Below are 23313 nucleotides of genomic sequence, written 5' to 3' on the forward strand. Positions count from 1 at the left end.
CACCCATTCTTGCAAGGAGGCATTAGTCACCTTCCTGGCGCAGCCAAATGTCCCTTCCCTGCTAGTTTCTATCAGCCAAGAGAGGCAAGGATCCAGAGCGTAAGTCATCACCCTGACTGATCCAAGCATGCTGTTGACGTCCTCAAACTGAAACTCATGCAACACAACAAGACTAGATAGTGCTCTGGACACCCCTTGAGATTCATTTGCTGTAACAGCAGAGTCAAAGTCCTAGCAGATCAAAGCAACTTCATCCTCAAAATGCTTTGCAAACAACTCACTGTGAGCTACCATTGGTTCTGCTTCCTCCTCTGGGCCATACTATTGAAGGCTGCACACTGCCTGGAAAAGCTCTGCCAGATGGCACAATGAGGATGTAAGGGAGGCAGCAAAGTATGCTTTCTTTGTTGTCTTCACTACCACTAAGTAGGCTTGATGATGAGCCCTCCCCAGTGTTTGATTGCATTCGTTTGGAGTTTTCCTCCACTTGTATTTAAGCCGTCTCCCAGCTTCAGCTCATTGCCCTGAGCTCTGGAGTATACCAGGGAGCCAAATGGGGTCCATGAAGTGGGAGAGCGTGCTCAGAGGCAATCAAGTCAATAGCCTGAGCCATTTGGATATTCCACAAGTCAGCCAGGGCTTCAACAGGGCTTGGCAGGGGGTTGGAATAGATGGCCCTTGTGGTCTCTTCCAACTCTATGATTCTATGACAGGAGTGCCAGTCATATCAGCATGGAAATCCAAGGCTGTCTGGAAGTCAATTGGATCCATCAGTCTCCAAAGGTAGAATGTCCTCATAGGGCCCCTGCCTCTGCAGAGGAGGAAAAGGTGCTGAAAGCCTAAATCTCAAAAGGAAGTGACCATGACAAGGAACTGATGTCAATATCCCCCACTCTTAGATCACTCTATTTTCTGAGGAAACAAGGTCTAGAGTGTGGCATGCCACATGCATTGGGCCGATAACATGTTGTGACAGCCCCATGGTCATCATGACAGCCATGAAGTCCTGAGCCACCCCAGAGTCCATTGCCTTGGCATGGATGTTGAAGTCCCCCAAAACCAGCAATCTGGGAGTCCTCAACACTACCTTTGAGATCAGCTGTGTCAGGGAGACTGCTGGGCAGCAAGGTGTTGTGCTAAACCAGCAGAATCCCTAATCTGTCCTGATTACCCAATGCCAGGAACAACCACTATTGCTCCCCACCCAACTGGACAGAGAGCCAGGAGAGAGAGAGAATTTCTGTAGACCACAGCAATTCCCGCTTCCTGATCCTCAAGTCTGCCCTGACACTACATTGAGTACCCAGGTGGGCACAGCTGGGTGCAACCAACTCCGTCCTGCTCACCCACTCAGGTCTCAATGATACAGACCAGACTCACCTGCCCATCCATAATCAGATCATGCATAAGGCAGATCTTATTCAGAGCCAACCTGGCATTCAACAGCAGCAGCCACAGATTTGAGAGCTGCCCGATAAGAAAACCACAATTTCCCCAGTTTGGAGGAGGGGTTGGCATATGGCACAGTTACTAACTGCCTGTGTCATGTGCCCCTTACCCGGCCTGTGCCACCTCCTACACCATACCTCCCCCTGCCCAGAACTACTATGATTGGGGGGGGGCCTTGCTCTCCCCAAGTCCCCTCCTCGCAGACATGTATTTCTCTTCCTCCTTCCCACACATTAACAGCAACAACAAAACCAAGCAAAACAAATCAAAAAAGTCAAGCATAGAAATAAACATTTTAAAACACAAACACGTGGGGCAAGGCAATGCTAAGGGGGTAGCCCTTACCCGTGCCCTCCACTGAAGTGGAACCCCCCAGGGCTGCTGTCTACATTGTGTAAAATGAATACTTCCTTGAAATGGTCTCCAGTTAAACCTCTTGTATTGTCAAAAACAATTCAATAACATAACTGCGCCTGTAGATTCCAGATAGCCTCAGTCAACCCCTGCTTCTTCCTCAGTTATCTCACTCCACTTTCAGAACTAACTTCTCTCCCCACGCCCTTGTAAAGGCTCCTCTAAGTTAGTTCATGCCGGCCATATGCCCAGGCCATGGCAATTTGTCATGCTACTTACAAAGTATAATACTGTCCCATCAAGCTAATTTTCCCCCTAGTGACTTTTGTTGTCTTCTTATTTCACCAAGCACACAGGAGAGAAATGAAACATCTTGTGGTTTCTGTTAAAATGTTATTAAATGAAAATTAATTATTCTCTTCAAGGTGGAACAGAAATTGTAACAGAGAGTTACAATAATGGGCATTCTGTAGCTGGAGTTCTAGAGCAAGGAGGTGTTGGCAGAGTACAGCGAGAGAAGATGCTTTATATGGCTGTTAAGGATTCCTCTCAGGAGGATGAAGATATTAGTAAGAATTATATTTTTGTGTTGCTAAGAGAGTAATCTTGTCATTTTTCTCTTCCCCCTACAATTACTATGAAAGTGAATGGATTTTATCCATATATTGATAACTGATCATTTTGTACTTCAAACGAGGATAGAGATCCTAACACACCCAATCTCCTCAAGCTATGTGCAAAGCCCATATTTAGAGGTCATAGCAAACTTAGTCATGATTGCCCTATTGTTTGCACTATATTGCCACATCACAGACTTGTGATTCAGTATGTAGATGGACAGTTGCCTAGCTGCTATTGGTAGCACACTTAAATCTGCACAGTGTGTATTGTTATTTATTTTATGTTTAAGTGAATGTCAGTAATGTTATGGCAGCTGGCATTCACATGGGGATGCTGACAATCCCCAGAGGCATTTTGTGAATGTCTGAAAATAACTAGATGTTTCTCCGTTTGTTAGACTTACGCCCATGAATGTAGATCATCAAAGTAGGTGACTGTCAACATTCACTTTTTCTTATTTATTTATGCCTTTTGGACGTTCTGAGGTGATTTTATGAACTACAGCACTATCAGGTTTAATGTCAACACGTTACCGTAACATAAAAATAAGGCATCCTATACATAGAGCACATATACATAAGCCCTTCATTAATTAATTTTACATTTTTTATTCATAGATTAGCAGTGAAATTCTGTACATGTCTACTCAAAAGACAATGTCTCATTGAGTTCAACAGGGTTTACTCCAAGGTAAGCAGGTAAACACTCTTTTAAGGAATAAGCCCCATGGAAGACAGTGAGACTTACATCAGAGTAAACACACACAGGATTGTACTTGTGATACATAAAAGCCAATAATTTCTCACTTGCAAATTGGTATTTTTTCTACAATGTGGTACAATTTTATTAGTGGGCAGAGCAATCCAAGGTGGGATGTAGAGTGATGTGGCAGACAATCTACCTCTTCATGCTGTCCAGGATGGGAAGTTGAAAAGGAGTAGGTTGTCTGAGAAACAAACCTTGCAGATCTTTGGGTTTTTATTAACCCCCCCCCACACACACACCAATTAAAGCCAATGAAGGAATCATTTCACCATTTTCAGCCTAGAATAGTTTCATGGGCCTAATCTTAGGGGCTTTTGAGGCACCCCTACCCCTTCCAAATGCCTCCAGCCAGAACTACAGGTCAGGATTGCACTGCATTGTTATTCAGTATTCAAAATTGGCTTATACATCTTAATAATATAAAGAAACATCACCAAACCCACTCTTTCGTTAGTGTTTGCTTTTTAAAAAAAATCTGTACTTTTTTGAAACAACAAATTAACGTCTAAGCCATGCACCGATGTGTGTTTTGTTCCTGGTTGAAATTTTACTATAGAGACAATGCCTCTAAGTTACTCATGTTCATTACTTTTAATAGGTCTACTCCAAGTATGACTTAGTTGGATAGTATTCATAGGCAAGCCACTCATTCCCTCAATCTGCAAAATTGAAAAAATGATATTACATAGCTGATGTAAAGATTACTTGGTTACGTATTTGAAGTTATTTGATCACTCCAAATGCTATAGAAATAGGTGTTGTTGTTACATTCTTAGAACTCTATGATGCAGCTATATTATGTTGTGAATAAATTCAAAAGAAGGTCATATTTAGGTCAATCTTGTGTGCTGAGGAACCACGATAAACTTGTCACACCTAATAAATAGCTTTGCAATGCAATTCTAAGCATTTTCATTTAGAAGTAGGTGTAGCCCTTGCATCACCAACCTCTGAACTGCAGCTTTCTCATGGTATGCACATTGATGCCACTGATGGGAGGCTAGGTGTGGCTGCGCCCCTCCCCGCTGGCTGCTTCTTAAAAGGAAACCTTTTAAGACAATTTCATGAATCTGGCATTCAGATTTTGGTTTTTCACAATTAGATTTATGTACTCTGGTAGTAGATAACTGTACTGAGTCAAATATGGATTAATTGAGCAAAGATGAAAAGTTGCATGGATAGTGTCATTAATTCCCATACCCTTTAAAACTGAATATAGGTTGTGCTGAAATAGCTGATGAAGTTTACATGGAGGTTATTGTTGGTGAAGAAGAAGCAACATCACTTTCCGACGCACAGCTTGAAGACTCCTGTGTGAATAAAACTTTTGTTCCTGTTGCGTGGGCTGCTGCTTATGGTAGGATGCTAGATTATATCTTAATCTTAGTGAGAGTCACTTCTCCACTCTTGCTTAATTTGCAGTGTTCCCATAGAGTTAATTGCATTAACCGGTCTCCAAATAATGTTTTACTATTTTGTGGACATTTTTGCTATTTTGTGGACATAAGAGAGCAATAAGACATGTTGTACCAAAGAGTATGAATTCATTTTAAAGCAGGGGTCAGCAAACTTTTTCAGCAGGGGGCCGGTCCACTGTCCCTCAGTCCTTGTGGGAGGCCAGACTATTTTTTGGGGGGGGGGGGGGAGAGAATGATTTTCGCCCGCCCACAAAGAGGCCTGAAGATGCTTCGCTTTTCCTGTCCCAGTTGTCATCCCAATAGCTGCAGTTGGGCTTCTCCCATGGCGGGGTAGGAGGATGTGTTGGCCGGCGAAGACAGAAGCAGCAGCCCTGGTGGAGGAGCCGCAGACAGAGGTAGGGGAACCGGGGTGTCGCTGGAGCTTTTACCCACCTGCTGCTGCTGCTGCTGCGTCCTGAGAGGCACAATGGAGAAGACAGAGCTGCCCGCCAACCTGCAAGCCGCGGCCGCGGCCACCGCAACAACCCACCTGAACGCCATGGGAGGAATGAAGGAGGGAGGGAGGCGGCGGCGGCGAAGAAAGTGCACAAGGAAGCGGTGCGGAAAAGGGGCGTGGAGAAGGAAGGAAGGGGGGACTGAGGGAGAGGGAGGAGGAGCAGAAGGAAAATGCAGCCGGCGTCACACGCCCCCTTCACAGCACCACCCTGTTGAGGTGGGCAGGCTGGCGAGCCAACTCCCGCTGTTGACGGCACCTGGTGTGGGACAAGATTGCTCCGTCCCCAAGGAGAAAAGTGCTGCCGGGAGAGGGAGAGGGAGAGGGAGAGGGAGAGGGAAAGAACACGTGCGCTGGCGATGCACGCAGCTATTCCTGGACTGTTTGCGGGCCGGATCTAGAAGGAAATTGGGCCTGATCCGGCCTGTGGATCTTAGTTTGCTGATCCATGTTTTAAAGGCTCCAGAATGCTTTCCATCTTTTCCAGTTCATATATGGGTTGAAGTAATACCTTCAAAATGATGTTTTGTAGTTTAATACTTACTGTTAGTAAGGGAGGTGCAAACTCTTGCTCAAAAAATGTGTTTTCAAGCACATAGTTGTATATTCTGTTTATAATTACATAAAGCTGCCAGCCCACTTACACTTGGACTCCAAGTACTCCTCCTCTGAGGCAACTCCTGTTCCACCTATTCTCTTTCCTCAGAAATAGTTGATCTCACCTGCTGAAATTAGAAAAGCATTTGAAACACATACCTGCAGAATAAAAGAAAAATTATATTTCATTTAAAAGAACCTCTGCTGCTAGATGGCAAATTCAGCTGCTGTTGCAAGTGTGATCAGGTCATATGCTATCTGACCAGTGTATAAAAGCAGGTGTCTACAAATACCATCACCACAGTTGCCATGGCTATTGTAGAAGAAGCTATTGTATTTTGCCCTTTTGTTCTTTTAACTGTTGGCATTTCTCATTTTAAGCAGCCAATATAGGCAGTGGCGGCTGCTGCTGTGTCTTCCATCCTGTCTCATGCCCTCATAAGTGGCTGACCAGAAGCACACAGCCTAATTTTTAAACTTCCTTTCTACTTCCCTCATTCCATTTAGTTCCTGCTTCCATATATACCCTTGTCTGTTCCTTTTCACTGGTATAAAGGCAGGGCTGGCTCAGGATGCTTGGCCACTTGAGGCAAAACTGAAAATGATGCTCTGCTGCCACAGCTCCCCACTGCCTGCTGGAGGTGGCCTGAGAGTAAAAGGAGGCTGGAGAGGGGTGGGCAGCGGCAGGCAGTGCATGATGGTAGGAATGGGTAGCATGTTGTGCTCAGTGGTGGTGGCCAACAAGTGCAGGAGGCGGCGAGCAGCGCACTCCTTGGAGGCCAGATCTACCATCCCTCCCAGCTGTCCGCAACCTACTGTTTGAGGTGATGGCCTCACTGTGGCTCTTGGGCAGGCTGTCCCTGATCAAGTGTTATAGTGCAGGGTAGAGAGATGGTTGGTCAAATAATCTCTCTCTCTCTCTCTCTCTCTCTCTCTCTCTCTCTCACACACACACACACACACATGGGCAATAGCTCAATGGTAGAGCACATACATTGCTTTTAGAAGGTCTCTGGTTCAATCCACAGCATTTCCATTTAGTAAGGTTCTCAGGTAAAGATGCTGAAAAAGACAATTGTCTAAAATCTTGGCAAGCTACTGTCATCAACAGAACTGGAATAAATGGACAAATGGTCAGACTCAGTGTAGGTCCAATCTTATTCATTCATATGAGGCTTGTTGTTGCTGAATGCTATGACAGTACTGTTAATGCTGTGACCTCTGCTTATGTGGCAAGTGTTATTTTTTAAAAATAGTTTCACACAAACATTTAAAGGCTAACCTTTTCCCCTAGGAGATGATAGAAGACTTCCCCGGAGGTATGAAGACTGTCAAACACCAGGTGAGTAGATGAAGACTTGCTTATATATCTAGTATTGCAAAGCAGTCCTTAACTACATTTAGGCTTCATTGGCAATTTAATAAGAATCAGCACATGAATGTTAGAATAGCAGATAAATTAAATGTAAAAGAACATTACAGTATGATATTAATCAGTTATTTGGGTAGGGCTGTCCATAGCTGCAGCCATTGTTACCACAGCTGTGACATTACCAAAATAAACCCTCTTCACCTCTTCTGAACTTGGCACCTCTGCTTCATTTGGGTGAAAGTCTCTATCAAGAAGCTAAAGGAAGTAGGAAGGCAATTGGGAAGGGAAACTACCGTATTTTTCGGTCCATAAGGCGCTCCGGACCACTAGACGCACCTGTTTTTTAAGGGGGAAAAACCAGGGAAAAATATTTTCCTGGTTTTCCTCCTCTAAATGGCAGGGAGGGGGGCACTGGAGGGGGAGCCCCTTCTCCCTTCACAGTGGCTCATCCCCGCTTGCTTTAAGGGGACATGGGGATGCGGCGGGGGATGGGGGGAGGCAGCAGGAAGCGAAGGGGATGTTGCTGGATCGTGCCAGCACCTGGCACGACCCAGCACCTGACATGATCCAGCAACATCCCCGTCGCTTCCTGCTGCCTCCCCCCATCTCCCGCCGCATTCGGCAGGAGGTGGGGGGAGGCAGCGGAGATGTTGCTGGATCGTGCCCAGCACCTCCGTTCGCCGAAAGAAGCTTCTTTTGGCGAACGGAGGTGCTGACACGATCCAGCAACACCCCCTTCGCTTCCTGCTGCCTCCCCCCACCCCCCGCCGTGTTCAGCTGCCTCTCCCACTGAATGCGGCGGGGGATGCCGCGGGAGCGAAGCCTTCACTCCATAAGGCGCACAGGGATTTTCCCTTACTTTTTAGGAGGGAAAAAGTGTGTCTTATGGAGCGTAAAATACGGTAAGTTGGAGCAGAGAGCTGTGCATCAGGTTCTTTGATGGGACAATTTTTGTGCCTTTCTCCCCTAACAGTTCTGGAACCAGTGAATCTTTCATTATAGGAGTACTTTTGGACATGTTTACTTAAGCGTGTTTACTCAAAAATAAGTCCCACTGAGTTCATTGGGGGTTATTTCAAGTAATGTGCATATGGTTGCAGCCTGAATCGGCTCCAGAATGGCTTATGTAAGATGAATAGAAACAAAAGCAAATAATTGCTTTCTATGTGTTATATTAAACAATGTATGTAGCTATTTCCAGAGAGTGCTTCTAGCATCTTATTACGAAGCAGAATCTCATTGTCTCACTCTCAGTGCAAACACAATTGCAGCGGTTGGTTCTTTTGCTAAACAGCTTAACAGTTGGTTCTTTCGCTAAACAGTTCTATGAAAACCTATCCGTGGGGGTGGGGAGCAACCTGGTACGTCTTGTATTAAATGCCAATGTTTCTGGATTATATTTCTGATAGAATGCTACAAGGGAGTATAGTCAAAGGCACAGGTTATAAAATTATCTTCCTTTCTAAGATGTTTCTCAAAAAGCCTATGTCTAGACCTGTTGAGTGCTCTGACTTGTGCTGTTTTTATTACCTCCCGTGGGTATCCTTTAGAGAAAAATTCTGATGCCATGTTTTCACTGTCTGATACAATCATTAAGAGAAGTGGAGTTACGCTTGACCCTTAAAAATTGGCTGTAGGGTAAATTCTTCTTGAGATGTAATGGGTGAAAGGATTTATAGTGGAGATCTGATGGTTTATCAAGTTTCTTAAAGGACCGGACTGCTAATTTATTCATCTTATCACGATACACTATGGTATCTAGAAAAGTTACCTGTTGACTGTGGTAATGAAAGGTATATTTAATGTTAGGATCAATATTATTAATCCAAGTGAAAAAAATTGAATGTTGCCTGCAGTTCTAAAAACAAACAAAAAAAAAGATCATCCACAAACCTCTTAAACAGCAGAATCTCTTCAAAAAGAGGGTTGGCTATACGATTCATAATGAAATCTTCTTCAATCTTACCCATAAAGAGGTTCGCTATGCTGAGGGCGCATGCGCTCCCCATCGCAACTCCCTTAATCTGTAGAAAGAAGTCCTCTTGAAACTTAAAAAATATGCTCAAAAATAAGGTCAATAAGCTCCATAAGGAAAAATGTGGGTGGTTGTTGGTGTTCCCTGGCTAAGAATATGCTTTCAACAATGTAACGGGCTTGTTCTAAAGGTATATTTGTATATAGGGAAGTAACGTCCATTGAAACTAGAATTGCTGATGTTGGGATATACATTCCCTCAACTTTCTCAATAAAGTCACTAGTATCATGCAAATAAGACTGTAATTTAATGACATGGGGATTTAAGAAGGAGTCTATAAATTTCGACAAGGGTTCCAAAAGTGAACCAGAGCCTGGTACTATTGGTCGGCCAGCTGGGGGGGAAACCTGTTTTATGGATCTTAGGCAATATATAGAATAGTGGAACCCGAGGATTCTGATTCAAGAGATAAGTTTTCAAAATTAGCTCCTACTGTACAAGGAAGCTACTTGCAACATTGTGATGCGTATCTGGTCTTTCATATCAGGACCCAACTTGGATGCAAGATTAGAAAGCAAAAATGGTAATGCAACACAATACCTGCAAATCTGTGATAGCATTAGCACAAACAGACTTCTTAAACAGAAAGCCAAAAAAAGAAGGAGAGGGGAAGCAAGGCAGTGGCAAACAGGTAAAATTACTTTCTTGGCTAAAATTTACCTACTTACCTGTAGCTTTTAACATTATTAAATTAGAATAAAAAGAGTAGTTATTGCCACATTCTTACATCATTAGGCAGGTGGTTGTTTTTTTAAGAGAAAACTACAATAAGATTTTGTCCAATTTTCTCTTATTTTATTAGCTGCACTGTCAGAAGAGTATTTCCTGACTTACTTATACTGCAATTTCATGTAGTATTCATGTAGTAGCTAAGTTCTTGTTACATTAACATACTAGGAGGGACATGGGTTGGAAATGGCAAAAAGATAATTTATAAGATACTGTTCTTTGGTGTGTTGCATTGTGGGTTTGTACACATAAAACAGCCAGCAGAAATTGTTATTTGAAATCTTTTATCAATCAGCAAGAGGAAAAGAATCCCCACCCAGGTTCATTTTGTTTGCAGAATTTATATAGAAATAAGACTATGATGTAGTCCTTGTGGGACATTGTCACCTTCACAGCAGCAGAGAATGTTCTCATAATTCAGCCACTTACCATTTACAGTTTTCTGTCTGAAAACAAAAATAAAAAAGTATTGGGGAATAAAAAATTCCAAAGAAAATGGCTGAATTTTGCAGTAGAGGTCCTTTTTTATTCCAGCCAGTGTGAAATACTGGAGTAAAAGTTTTCAAACAAAAACTATCCAGGAAAACTGATATAAATACAGTACACATACCATGTGTGTGTGTTTCCAAACACCAGGGGGCATAAAATATCCCATATTTGGAAGCTTTTTGTTCCTGCTAACTTTAAAGTGTTGGGGTAAAAATGTCCCGTGCCATTTTTCAAACAAAAACTGATTCATGGAAGCCTGACACCATATGTTTTTTTTAACTACCCTGAGGTACATTGGAACTTGGCTTGGGATAGTAAATTGTCTCCCAAAGCAATCTATGTAAAATTGTTGTTTTCTGGTATTGGATGAGGAGTTGTTAGCCAAAATACCAGTGACAAGTGTTTTGAACTTGTCACACTAGAAAGTTGCTAAGTTGCTAAACTGAAAAGACTGTAAAAGGAAGGTCCGACCTTGTATGCCTCTTCTTTGAGGCTGCATAAAGATTTGCAGTGTTAGAGTAGAGATTTTGGAGAGAGTAAAAAGGAGGCATTCCAATAATGTGCTGAAACTGGATCCACAGGATCCAACCCCCTCCCACTGCACTGACATGTCCCCAGAATTGGGGGGAAACTCTACCAACCGTGTAGCTGGCATTGTTTATTTCCCTCCATTTGGAATACAGTGGAACCTTGGTTGTCGAACGCTTCGGAAGTCGAACGTTTAGGCTTTTTAACGCCGACAACCCGGAAGTGAATGCTTCCGTTTTCGAACGCGCCTCGGAAGTCAAACGGTTTCTGAGGTGCGTTTCTCCATTTTTAAAATGGATTTTGCTGACCTCCCATTGTGCCTCGGTTGTCGAACGTTTCGGAAGTCAAACGGTCTTCCAGAACGGATTACGTTCGGCAACCAAGGTTCCACTGTAAATGGGAGGGTAACTTTTTTAAAGAAATAAAAAACGAGAACAGGAAAGGAAAATGTTTAAAAAGGCAAAATGCAGCCCTGCCCCCCTCCACGCTTTTTGCCCTGGTGGCCTGAACCTGGTGGGTGATAGGAAAAGTTGTTAATCTGCCTTTAGCTCACTCCACTCCCACTATTGGATTGCTCTGCTCAATATTTTTTATAATTGTGTTGTGTTTTGACTGATGTCAGAATTATTCTTTTTCTTACAATATATTTCATGATATTTTCTGTTTATTTAAAACAGCTGTTATAATAGGTCCTGATGGACAGCCCTTAACTGTCTACCCTTGTCATATATGTGGAAAAAAATTTAAATCCAGGGGATTCTTGAAAAGGCATATGAAAAACCACCCAGATCACATGATTAAGAAGAAGTACCAATGCACAGATTGTGATTTTACAACTAACAAGAAAGTAAGCTTTCATAATCATTTGGAAAGCCATAAGCTTATCAACAGAGTTGACAAAACACACGAATTCACAGAGTACACCAGGCAATACAGCGAAGCAAGCCCACTGAGTTCGAATAAATTGATCTTAAGAGATAAGGAACCTAAATTGCACAAGTGCAAATATTGTGACTATGAGACTGCAGAGCAAGGACTGCTTAATAGACATCTGCTTGCGGTCCACAGCAAGAACTTCCCTCATGTTTGTGTTGAGTGTGGAAAAGGTTTCCGCCATCCTTCTGAGCTCAAAAAGCATATGAGGACCCACACAGGGGAGAAGCCTTACCAGTGCCAGCATTGTGTCTTCCGTTGTGCTGATCAGTCCAATTTGAAGACACACATCAAAACCAAGCATGGTACTGACCTGCCCTTTAAGTGTGAACATTGTCCACAGATGTTCACAGATGAGAAAGAACTCCAGCAGCACACAGAGTTGTTTCAAGGACATAAGACTCATCTGTGCCCACATTGTGACCACAAGAGCACCAACTCGAGTGACCTGAAACGACACATAATATCTGTTCACACAAAGGACTTTCCTCACAAATGTGAGGTGTGTGAAAAAGGTTTCCACCGTCCATCAGAGCTCAAAAAGCACAGTGAAACACATAAAGGTAAAAAGATACATCAATGTAGGCACTGTAACTTTAAGACTTCAGATCCTTTTGTACTTAGTGGGCATATCCTCTCAGTTCACACTAAGGACCTGCCTTTCAAATGCAAAAGATGCAAGAGAGGATTTAGGCAACACACTGAACTGAAGAAGCATATGAAGACCCACAGTGGAAGAAAAGTCTATCAATGCCACTATTGTGAGTATAGCACTACAGATGCATCAGGCTTCAAGCGGCATGTCATATCAATACACACAAAAGACTATCCGCACAGGTGTGAGTATTGCAAAAAGGGATTCCGTAGACCATCAGAGAAAAAGCAGCATATAATGAGGCATCACAAAGAGGCCCTAATATAATATATGAGCTGTAGAAGAAAGCAGTTTAGAAACTGTGATATTATAATTGGGGAACAAAATTCTCATGAACTGTTTCTCCTCTTTTCAAAGTTTGATATTAAATCATAACTTTACATTATATGTATTATAAGTTTTAAATTATTAGGGTTTGACTGGGGATCTCATAGCTCTATGATAGTTGCTCATCAGAACCTAAAGAACACTGTAAAATTCAGAGAGATGAACGTTTGAAAAGTTGTAGAAAGAGACTGAATGTATTCTGTTTCAAGTACAGTGGTACCTCGGGTTACAGACGCTTCAGGTTACAGACTCCGTTAACCCAGAAATAGTACCTCGGGTTAAGAACTTTGCTTCAGGATGAGAACAGAAATTGTGTAGTGGCGATGCGGCAGCGGGAGGCCCCATTAGCTAAAGTGGTACCTCAGGTTAAGAACAGTTTCAGGTTAATAATAATAATAATAATAATAATAATAATAATAAATTTTTATTTATACCCCGCCCTTCCCAGCCAAAAACCGGGCTCAGGGTGGCTAACACTAATTAAAATCACAGCAAAAACATAAAAACAATCAATTTAAAATGCAGATTATTATTATTATTTTTTTAAACAGAATTTATTAGCATTTTCATAATATAACACAAACCCAACCCCACACCTACAAATACAAAAACAAATACAAATACACATAATGTCAGGATTCTTCTTCTTATTTGTATACCTCACAAAAAAAATTTCTACTTCTGAATCTTGACGTTTGACTTCCCCCGCCTTTTCTCCTTCGGTTTTAAATCAATATACTATTTCCTTAACAACTTTTCTCTATAAAAAAATTTAACTTTACTTAAAAATAACACAATTATCTCGATCTTTCTATTATAACCTAAATCATAACCAAATATTCTTATAACTAAACTTATTTCTTCTATCCTTTATCATGCTGCTTTTGACTTAAGATTCAATATCTCCTTACTTATTTAAAATAAACTTATAATTAACAGACTTCACACTCCGATTTCGGATACCATGACAGACCATTTGGATTATACATTTAATACTTCAACCCACTCCCCCTCTGTCCATTGTCTTTTCCTGTCTTTCACCAGAACCGGATCTCCAATTGTCTTCTTCTGGGTGTCCACAGATCCAGGCAGCATTCACAACAAACCTTGCATCGAGCTTCAGGGTGTTCATCACTTCCTTTCTGGGCTGCTCCGTTTCTTTGTGCCATACTTCTTCTTCTTGTAGAAATCTTAATTCCATGTCCCTTGCCCCCGAGCTGCCACCTCGGAGTCTGGATATTATAAATTTTCCCGTTCCAGGGCTGCCACCCCCAGAAATCGGTTCCTTTTCCCGGAGTTGCCCAGCCATTTCGAACCATCCTTCAAGCACCCCTCCCAGCTCTTTGCCAAGGTTTGTTTTTTTTTTTTTTATATAAGAATTTATTGACATTTTTACTTATAACAACATACAACCTTAACCACACCTACATTTATACACATACAAAACAAATACAATTATACATCTAATACAAAAAATTGCCATGATTTTTCTTCTTAATTAGACATCTCAAAAAAAAAAATTTCTTTTTCCAATCTTGACAGTTGACTTCCCCTGCCTTTTCACCTTCGAGTTTATATCCATAATCTACTTTTTAACCTCTTCATTTAAAAAATTAAACTTAATTATATATATAAAGTAAAACATTCCTCTTAATCTTCATCTTAATCTTAATCGTCTTAATCTATAAACTTAAACCGCTTAAATTGACTTTATTTATACTACATCCTCATAGATCCTCACAGATCATCCTCATCAAATCTATCTCTTCTATCCTTTAAACTGCTGCTAATAACATAAAAACTTGAAATATCTCCTTTCATGTTCAAACAAATCATAAAACAGACTATTGTTGACAGTGTTCACCCTCCGATTTCAAAATACCATAACAGATTGCTTCAGATTTTACTTAGTACTTCACCCCACACCCCCTCTGTCCATTCTTCTTCTCCTGATGGCATCAACACTGAACTTCCATGCAGCTTCCCTCTCCAAACGTCCACAGATCCAGGCACAGTCCAAAACTCTCCTTGCCACGAGCTCCGAGGTATCCATCTCTTCCTCTCTCAGCTTCTCCGGTTCTTTGTAACATTCCTTTTCTTCTTGTAAATACCTTAATTCTCTGTCCCTGGCCCCCGAGCTCACACCCCGGGGACTGGATATAGCAAATCTTGACATCGCCTTGGGGCTGCCACCCCCAAAGAGCGAATTTCTTCTCCGAAGTAGCTCACTCATTTCTTTCCATCTTTCCATCCACCCTCTCAGCTCTTTGGCAAGACTCTCTTCCAAAGTGTCAAAAGTTTTGTAAGCCTCCTCTGTGGGCAGTTGGTTCCATTTCAGACCCCCACACAAGACTTTGACTTTTCTACAAAGTAATTCCACATTCAGGGCAGTGAGCCTTTGTTCATCTGTTAGTCCAGAGTTCAATACCAGTTCAAGGACGAAACCCAACATACTGGCAGAGGAGGAGGAAGTGGGTATCATATTTCTTCTCCTGTCTCTTTGTTCGTCGCCATTTTCCTAAGCTGGAGCGCAAACACCGCAACTTTAAGTGGAGATATTTTCCGCTAGCTAACTTCCCAAGAAAAAAGTTTGCCAGTCTCATGTGTCGATTTTAAATACTTTATAACCAGTTCTGTGGCAGCAATCCCTCAAATTGGTTAATTTCTTAGGCTCGAAGGGAGGGAGGCAGGCTGCCTTTCTCCTTCCCCCCGGATCGTTCCAAAAACGCGATTTCTGCCAAGATTATTTACTCACGACCACCGGGTTCCTTTAGCTCCATTCTTCACAGGTAGAACTTAGACGCTCACCGCGGGCTTTGCCGCCGCATTTGCATCCCGGTTGGGGCATGTCCCCGTAAGCCCGGCTCCGTTGTCCCTTCACCCCCACTCCCCCTTTACAGGGGGGGCAAGGGAAGGGTTCGGAGCCTCCGCGGGCGCAGCCGGGGAGCCCAGGGTGCGGGACGCTCTTCCCGCACCCCAACCGGAGCCGCGCGCTGCGGTAGCGCGGCTCCTAACCCCCGGGATGGACAAGGCGCTTCGGACCCGAAGCAGCCTTCGACCACCCGGCGATGGCGTCGCCGCCGGAAGCCCTTTGCCAAGGTTTGATTCCATTGTATAAAACTTTTGGAAAGCCTCCTCTGTGGAAAGTAGGTCCTTTTTATTTATAATTCCACTCAAAACTTGTAGTTTCCGATTAAGCAGTTCCAGCTTCAAGACAGTGAGCATTTCCTCATCCTTTAAACCAGAGTTCAATACCAGTGCAAACACAAAGTCCAGCATTTTAGAAGGGAGGGTGAGTATCAAGTTTCAGTTCCTGTCTCTTCCTTCCTTTGTTTCAATTTTTTCCCACGACAGTCCAAGTCGTCGCCATTTCTCCGAAGCCGGAGTATAAAGACCAAAACTTCAAATGGAGATATTTTTTCCCCAGTTAACCCCCGAAGGGAAATCTCAGCAGTCTCAGTTTTCAAATTCCAAATACTTTCTATCAATTGTTGTAGCAGCAGTCACTTAAACGGTTAATTTCTTTCATCTCCCGAAGGGAAGGAGGCGGGCTGCCTTTCTTCTTTCCCCCAGATCGTTCCAAGAATACAAAGAGTCAATCAGATACTCACAGCCACTGGGTTCTTATCAGCTCGTTAAAGACAGGTAGAACTTAGACGCTCATCACAGGCTTTGTCGCCGCATTTACATCCCGGTTGGGGCATGTCCCCTATAGCCCGGCTCCGTCGTCCCTTCACCCCCACTCCCCCTTTACAGGGGGAGCGGGGGAAGGGTTCGGAGCCACAACGGGCACAGCCGGGGAGCCCAGGGTGCGGGACGCTCTTCCCGCACCCCAACCGGAGCCCCGCTATGCGGTGGCAGGGCTCCTAACCCCCGGGATGGACTGGGTGCTTCGCAGCCGAAGCAGCCCACGACCACCCGCAATGGCGTTGCCGCCGGAAGTCTAAAATGCAGATTAAAATACAAATTCAAAATTCAAAATTAAAACTGCAGTCTCATTTTCAAATAGCCCACCAATAAAAGAATGAAACATAAGTATCAAACAGAAACCAACCCAAAGGCCAAGTGGAACAGCTCCGTCTTGCAGGCCCTGCGGAAAGATGCCAAATCCCGCAGGGCCCTGGTCTCTTGTGATAGACTGTTCCACCAAGTTGGGGCCAATACTGAGAAGGCCCTGGCCCTAGTTGAGGCCAACCTAGCATCTTTGTTGCTCGGGACCTCCAAAAGATTATTATTTGAGGACCTTAAGGTCCTACACGGGACATACCAGGAGAGGCGGTCCCTTAGGTATGAGGGTCCTAAGCCGCATAGGGCTTTAAAGGTCAAAACCAGCACCTTAAACCTGACCCTGTACTCCACCGGGAGCCAGTGCAGCTGGTAGAGCACTGGATGAATGAATGCGGCAAAGACCTGGTAAGGAGCCTCGCCGTGGCATTCTGCACCCACTGGAGTTTCTGGGTCAGCTTCAGGGGCAGCCCCGCGTAGAGCGAGTTACAATAATCAAGTCTGGAGGTGACCGTCACACTGTGGCCAGATCAGGGCGAGAGAGGTAGAGGGCCAACTGCTTAATATGGCGGAGATGGAAAAATGCCACCTTTGCTGTGGCTGCAACCTGCGCCTCCATGGAAAGAGAGGTGTCGAAGGTAACACCCAAACTCTTGACAGAAGGCGCTGGCAGTAATTGGGCCCCCGCAAGAGATGAGAGTTGGCCTCCCAATCCCATGTTGTCCCGACCCAGCCAGAGGACCTCTGTCTTCGAAGGGTTTAACTTCAACCGGCTCCCACGCATCCATGCAGCCACAGCCTCCAAGCACCTGGTCAGTGTGTCCGGGACCGAGTCAGGGCGGCCGTCCATCAACAGATAAAGCTGGGTGTCATCAGCATATTGATGACAGCCCAGCCCGAAACTCCGGACAATCTGGGCAAGAGGGCGCATAAAGATATTAAAAAGTGTCGGGGAAAGGATTGTGCCCTGCGGAACTCCACACCCCAAGGAGTATCACGGTGACAACTCCCTCCCTAGCGCCACTCTCTGTCCCCGACCTGAGATAAAGGAGCGCAGCCATCGTCGGACTGTGCCCTGAATCCCCACGTCGGCAATGCGGTGGTCCAAAAGATTGTGGTCGACCATATCGAAGGCTGCTGACAAATCTGAAAGAATCAGCAGGCCCGAACCGCCTCAATCCAGCTGTCTACGGAAATCGTCTATTAGCGCAACCAAAGCTGTCTCGGTCCCATAACCAGGGCGGAAGCCGGACTGAAATGGATCCAGAGCCAATGTTTCATCCAGAAATCCACTAAGCTGTTCAGCAACCGCTCTCTCAATTACCTTACCCAGGTACGGAAGATTCGAAACTGGGCGGTAATTGGATAATCTAAAGGATCTAAGGATGTTTTCTTTAAGAGCGGATGCACCACTGCCTCCTTCAGTTCCCGTGGGAAAGTCCCCGTGCCAAGGGACAAGTTGATGATCTCACCCAGGGGGGCCCGTACCTCGTCTGGACATGCTCTAATTAGCCAGGATGGGCATGGGTCAAGGGGGCAAGTGGTGGGCCTTCCAGCTCGGAGGAATCTGTCTACATCGGCAGGGAGTATCCAATCAAAGTGGTCCAATACTGGACCCGAGGACAGTCGAGGGGCCTCCAGTTCTGTTATTGTATCCAAATTGGCAGGGAGGTCACGGCGGAGCAGCAAGACTTTCTCCGCAAAAAAGCTCGCAAATGCCTCACAGCTATGAGTCCAATTCGTATTTAAATTTGGTTGTTCCTCTAGGGTTGTTAGAGACCTAATTATTCTAAAGAGTTGCGCTGGGCGAGAACTAGCAGATGCAATGGAAGCTGAGAAGTAAGACTTCTTTGCCGCTTTCATTGCCATCTCATAGGTTTTCGTAAGCGTCCTATAAGATGTTCTTGAGGCTCCGTCGCGAGCACGCTGCCATACTCGCTCTAGCCGTCTGAGCTCCCACTTCATTTTCCGGAGCTACTCAGTAAACCAAGGGGTCCGGTTTCGGCGGGGTCGCAGAGGGCGCTTAGGTGCAATCTCATCAATTGCCATCAAGAGTCGGTTATTCCAGTCTTCGACAAGGTCATCTAATGAGTCGCGGGGGGGGGGGGGGGGACAGGGTCCCGCAAAGCCTGACAGAATCTATTTGGATCCATCAGCCTTCGCGGGCGAGCCAAAATAGTCTCGCCACCCGAGCAGGGGAGGAGCGGGAAGTCAATCTCGGCTCTCAGAGCATAGTGTTCAGACCATGGCACTTCCACAGAGGGGAGCATGATCACATCTATGCCAGCACCAAAGATCAAATCCAGTGTGTGGCCTGCTTGATGTGTGGGGCCCAAAACAATCTGGGAGAGCCCTAGTGTCGCCATGGAGGTCACTAGGTCCAGAGCCTGTGAGGAGGGAGTGTCATCGGCATGGACGTTGAAGTCTCCCAAGACCAGTAGGTTTGGGAACTCCAAGGCCCAGCCCGCCACCACCACCAGAAGAACGGACCTCCAGAACGAATTAAGTTCTTAACCCGATGTACCACTGTATTATACATAATTAAGCTAAAGAAAATATTTTAAGTCAATTATGTTAGCCCTTTATCAAAAATGCAATTTAAATCCTTAATGAAAATCAGGGATGGAGTTCTTTAAAAATGTTTGTTAAGGCAAATCTACCATTATGCATTTTTTGAACAGTGACACTATATAGAAGTAAGTACTTTGTCATTACATTTTTTAATTGTGCTGGAAAATAGTATTCAGGAATTAAGTAAAATTTTGAGATCTTTTTTCATTTTTAAAGCAAACACACATTTCATCAGGAAACATTGTTTCTGTTATTTATTTAAGTTCAATGAGCAATATTTAAATGTTTTCCCCAGAGCTGCTAGCCCATTTTATTGTAGGATGTGATATTAAAAATACAACATTGTTTTTGAGCTCAAAAGGTATCGTTTGGTGCTAGGGTTAAAGATGTGTATGTATATAATTTCCCTTTTTACGTGAAAAATGCAGTTGAATGTTCATTATGCCACATATAACAAAAAGTACCTTTTGACCAACATAATTATTATAAAATTATTATTATTTTTAAAAAGGAAAACAAATAGACAGATGCAGCTGTTGGTGCTAAGGTTCCACACTTCTTTTTCTTGCTCCCTTATTATATCCCCTAAAAAATAATAAACAAAATGAATATCAATACTGCAGTAGTTAGAAATACCTAGAGAATTTTATGGGGCAATGTTCCTGGCAAGGTAGGACTACTGTGGTGTTTCCTTGCTAATAAAAAAATGTTTCAGTATAGAAATGAAAGTTGCACCTTTTAATCAATTCATATGAAACATATAACATATTATAAACATGCATTTTCAATCTGTAATAAAGTTATATATGCAGTAGTTAACCAGGACATTATGCTACCGCTAGAGTTTGGAGGTGGATCTTCAGTTTACAGTGTATACATTTGAAATATGCATCCCTTTAAACAATGCTTTGTGTTAGCATGGTGCAAATTAAAATGGCACTTAGTATAACAAGCTGGTCTAGGGCAATTTAATAACTAAAAACTTCATAAATGTTATGCATATAATGTGTACTTTAAAAAAACTTTTAAGTTGCTTCATGTTTGCACACATCTGTTCACATGATAAATTGTAACTACTTCATGCTACTATATTATGGCTTTGTGTTTCAGAAAATATTCATACTTCGTTTTTCCATCAAATGAGAATCAGTTCCTTGAAAACCAATTTCTTTTATATTTCTAAACTTCAGAAAGTTAAGTTTGGGAAACCTTAGAAAACTACTTGTGTTTTATGTGGCTGTAAAAAAAATTATGTACACGCTGTAAAATAAGATTGTCACTGTTATGCAAGATTATTATTTTAAAATGTGTTACTCATTGTAATGAGCATACAATAAAATGCATCTCTTGCACTTCAGGCATGCATTGCTCACTCATCATTTATTTCATAATTTAATTATGTGATTGCCTGGTCATTATTTTTGAGAACTTACTGTAAATTGCAATCACAGTAAGTAAAGAGGAGAAATAATTGTGTCTTTAATTTTTCTCAGTTAAATGCGCAGAAACATAACTTCCATTTAGAGAAAAAGGTTTGTAGAATGACTTTTTCCATTTAACTGGTCATGTGTGATTGCCTGGCATTTAAAAATTGTGTTCATATTCAGCATTTACTTCTTCTGTGTTCTATTCAGTGAACCAATATTAGTCATTTGCAGTAGTTCAATGAGAGTTGGAACAGTAACATTTAAAGTAGACAAAAAGTATATGTAGTCTGGTTGAAATTCATTTTAAGGTTCAGGAGATTTAGCATCTACTTTCAGTGTGGGGCACGTATAGTACAGGACCTTAGTTTCCTATTCTGTGGTCCAATCCCCAAGCTGCATATGTGGTGAATGGTGGTGCTTTAATGCTTCTGGGTGAGCAGGTAACAGGGAGTGGTTGAGATGCTGCCCGAATTCCAATGGTGGTGGGCAGGCAAGGGCACAGTGGTAGTGGTCCGGAGGCTGACCAACATTGGGGGCGGAGGCTTAGTTGTTTGATCTCAATTACTTGTTCCAGCCCTTTCGCTCAACCATAAGTTATTGGTAGAACATCTGCTGAGCCCCCTGGTCTGGTGCTGCTGTTGCTGAATGCCACATCAGTCCATACTCATCCACGACTTGATTGTGGGTGAGCAGGTTGATCTGGCTTGCATTTCCGAGACTTCGGTGAGCAGGCTGGGTGGGCCTGACTTTACCCAGCTGTGCCCACCTGGGTTTTCAGTACTGTACCAGGCTAGACAAGGGGTTTGAGGCAGGTGACATAAACTTAGAGCAGGGCTTCCCAAACTTGGGTCTCCAGCTGTTTTTGGACTACAACTCCAATAATAATAATAATAATAATAATAATAATAATAAACTTTTATTTATATCCCACCCTCCCTGGCTGAAGTCAGGCTCAGGGCGGCTAACATCAGATATATAGCATTAGTATAAAATCAAACAATAATTAAATTACCTCCTAAAAACAGGTCAAAATCAAACTAAAGTCTAATTAGATGGCTTTCCGCAGGGTTAGGGTTGGGAACAATAAGTGCTCATTGGCCCAACTGTTTATGCTGATCTTATATGGGCCTGTGAGAATGCTGGGAGGCTTCTTTCATATTAGTTCTTATACAAAAATAAAATGGGAATCAGGCTGAGCCCTGACCAAAGGCCTGGCAGAACAACTCCGTCTTGCAGGCCCTGCGGAAAGATGTCAAATCCCGCAGGGCCCTAATCTCTTGTGGGAGAGCATTCCACCAGGCCGGGGCCAAGGCCGAAAAGGCCCTGGCCCTGGTCGTGGCCAGCCTAATCTTTCTTGAGGCCCGGGATCTCCAAGGTGTTATTATTTGCAGACCGTAAGGTCCTCCGTGTGGCATACCAGGAAAGGCGGTGCTGTAGGTATGAGGGTCCTAGGCCATATAGGGCTTTAAAGGTTAAAGCCAGCACCTTAAACCTGATCCTATACTCCACCGGGAGCCAGTGCAGCTGGTGTAGCACTGGATGAATGTGATCCCACAGCGAAGACCCCGTAAGGAGTCTCGCCACGGCATTCTGCACCCACTGGAGTTTCTGGGTCAATTTCAATGGCAGCCCCAGGTAGAGTGAGTTACAATAATCAAGGCTGGAGGTGACCGTCGCATGGATCACAGTGGTGAGATCAGGGCGAGAGAGGTAAGGGACCAACTGCTTAGCACGGCGGAGATGGAAAAATGCCACCTTTGTTGTAGCTGCAACCTGCGCCTCCCTAGAAAGGGAGGCGTCGAGGATTACACCCAAACTCTTGACAGAAGGTGCTGGCACTAATTGCGCCCCCGCAAGAGATGGGAGTTCGCCCCCCACCCCATATCATCCCGACCCAGCTAGAGGACCTCTGCCTTCGAAGGATTTAGCTTCAACTGGCTTGCACGCAACCATCCAGCCACAGCTTCCAAACATCTGACCAGTGTGTCTGGGGCCGAGTCAGGTTGGCCGTCCATCAGCAGATAGAGTTGGGTGTCATCAGCGTACTGATGGCAGCCCAGACCAAAGCTCCGGACAAGCTGGGTGAGGGGGCGCATAAAGATATTAAAAAGCATCGGGGAGAGAATTGCGCCCTGCAGCACTCCACACACCCAGGAGTGGTGCGACGACAGCTCCTCCCCTAATGCCACCCACTGTCCCTGACCAGAAAGGAAAGAGCGCAGCCATTGTAAGACTGTGCCCTGAATCCCCACGGTGGCAAGGTGGTGGTCCAAAAGTTTGTGATCGACCATGTCGAAGGCTGCTGACAGGTCTAAAAGGATAAGCAGCCCCGACCCGCCTCAACCCAGCTGCCTACGGAGATCATCTGTTAGGATGCCAAAGCCGTCTCAGTCCCATGACCAGAGTGAAAGCCGGACTGGAATGGATCCAAGGCCGATGTTTCATCCAGAAATCCACCAAGCTGTTCAGCAACCACTCTCTCAGTCACCGTACCCAGATAAGGAAGATTCGAAACTGGGCGGTAATTGGATAGATCTAAAGGATC

At 43.9% G+C, this 23313-nt stretch overlaps 1 protein-coding gene across 13 annotated transcripts in view; it reads left to right on the top strand.

Moving 5' to 3' along the window:
• Positions 1 to 20698, top strand: part of LOC117039784 (zinc finger protein 711-like) — a 63665-nt gene extending 42967 nt beyond the window's left edge. For 3 of the 13 annotated variants that reach the window (XM_033136968.1, XM_033136975.1, XM_033136976.1), the window contains 5 exons: positions 2229 to 2372; positions 4409 to 4546; positions 6992 to 7039; positions 9592 to 9735; positions 11528 to 13013. In XM_033136968.1, the coding sequence (XP_032992859.1) occupies positions 2229 to 2372; positions 4409 to 4546; positions 6992 to 7039; positions 9592 to 9735; positions 11528 to 12705 (1652 nt within the window). In that variant the 3' untranslated portion in view covers positions 12706 to 13013. The other 10 variants (XM_033136973.1, XM_033136977.1, XM_033136969.1 and 7 more) reach the window with 9 other exon arrangements.
• Positions 20699 to 23313: the final 2615 nt, after the last annotated feature.

The sequence above is a fragment of the Lacerta agilis genome, chromosome W (genome assembly GCF_009819535.1).
Source record: "Lacerta agilis isolate rLacAgi1 chromosome W, rLacAgi1.pri, whole genome shotgun sequence".
NCBI lineage: Eukaryota > Metazoa > Chordata > Lepidosauria > Squamata > Lacertidae > Lacerta > Lacerta agilis.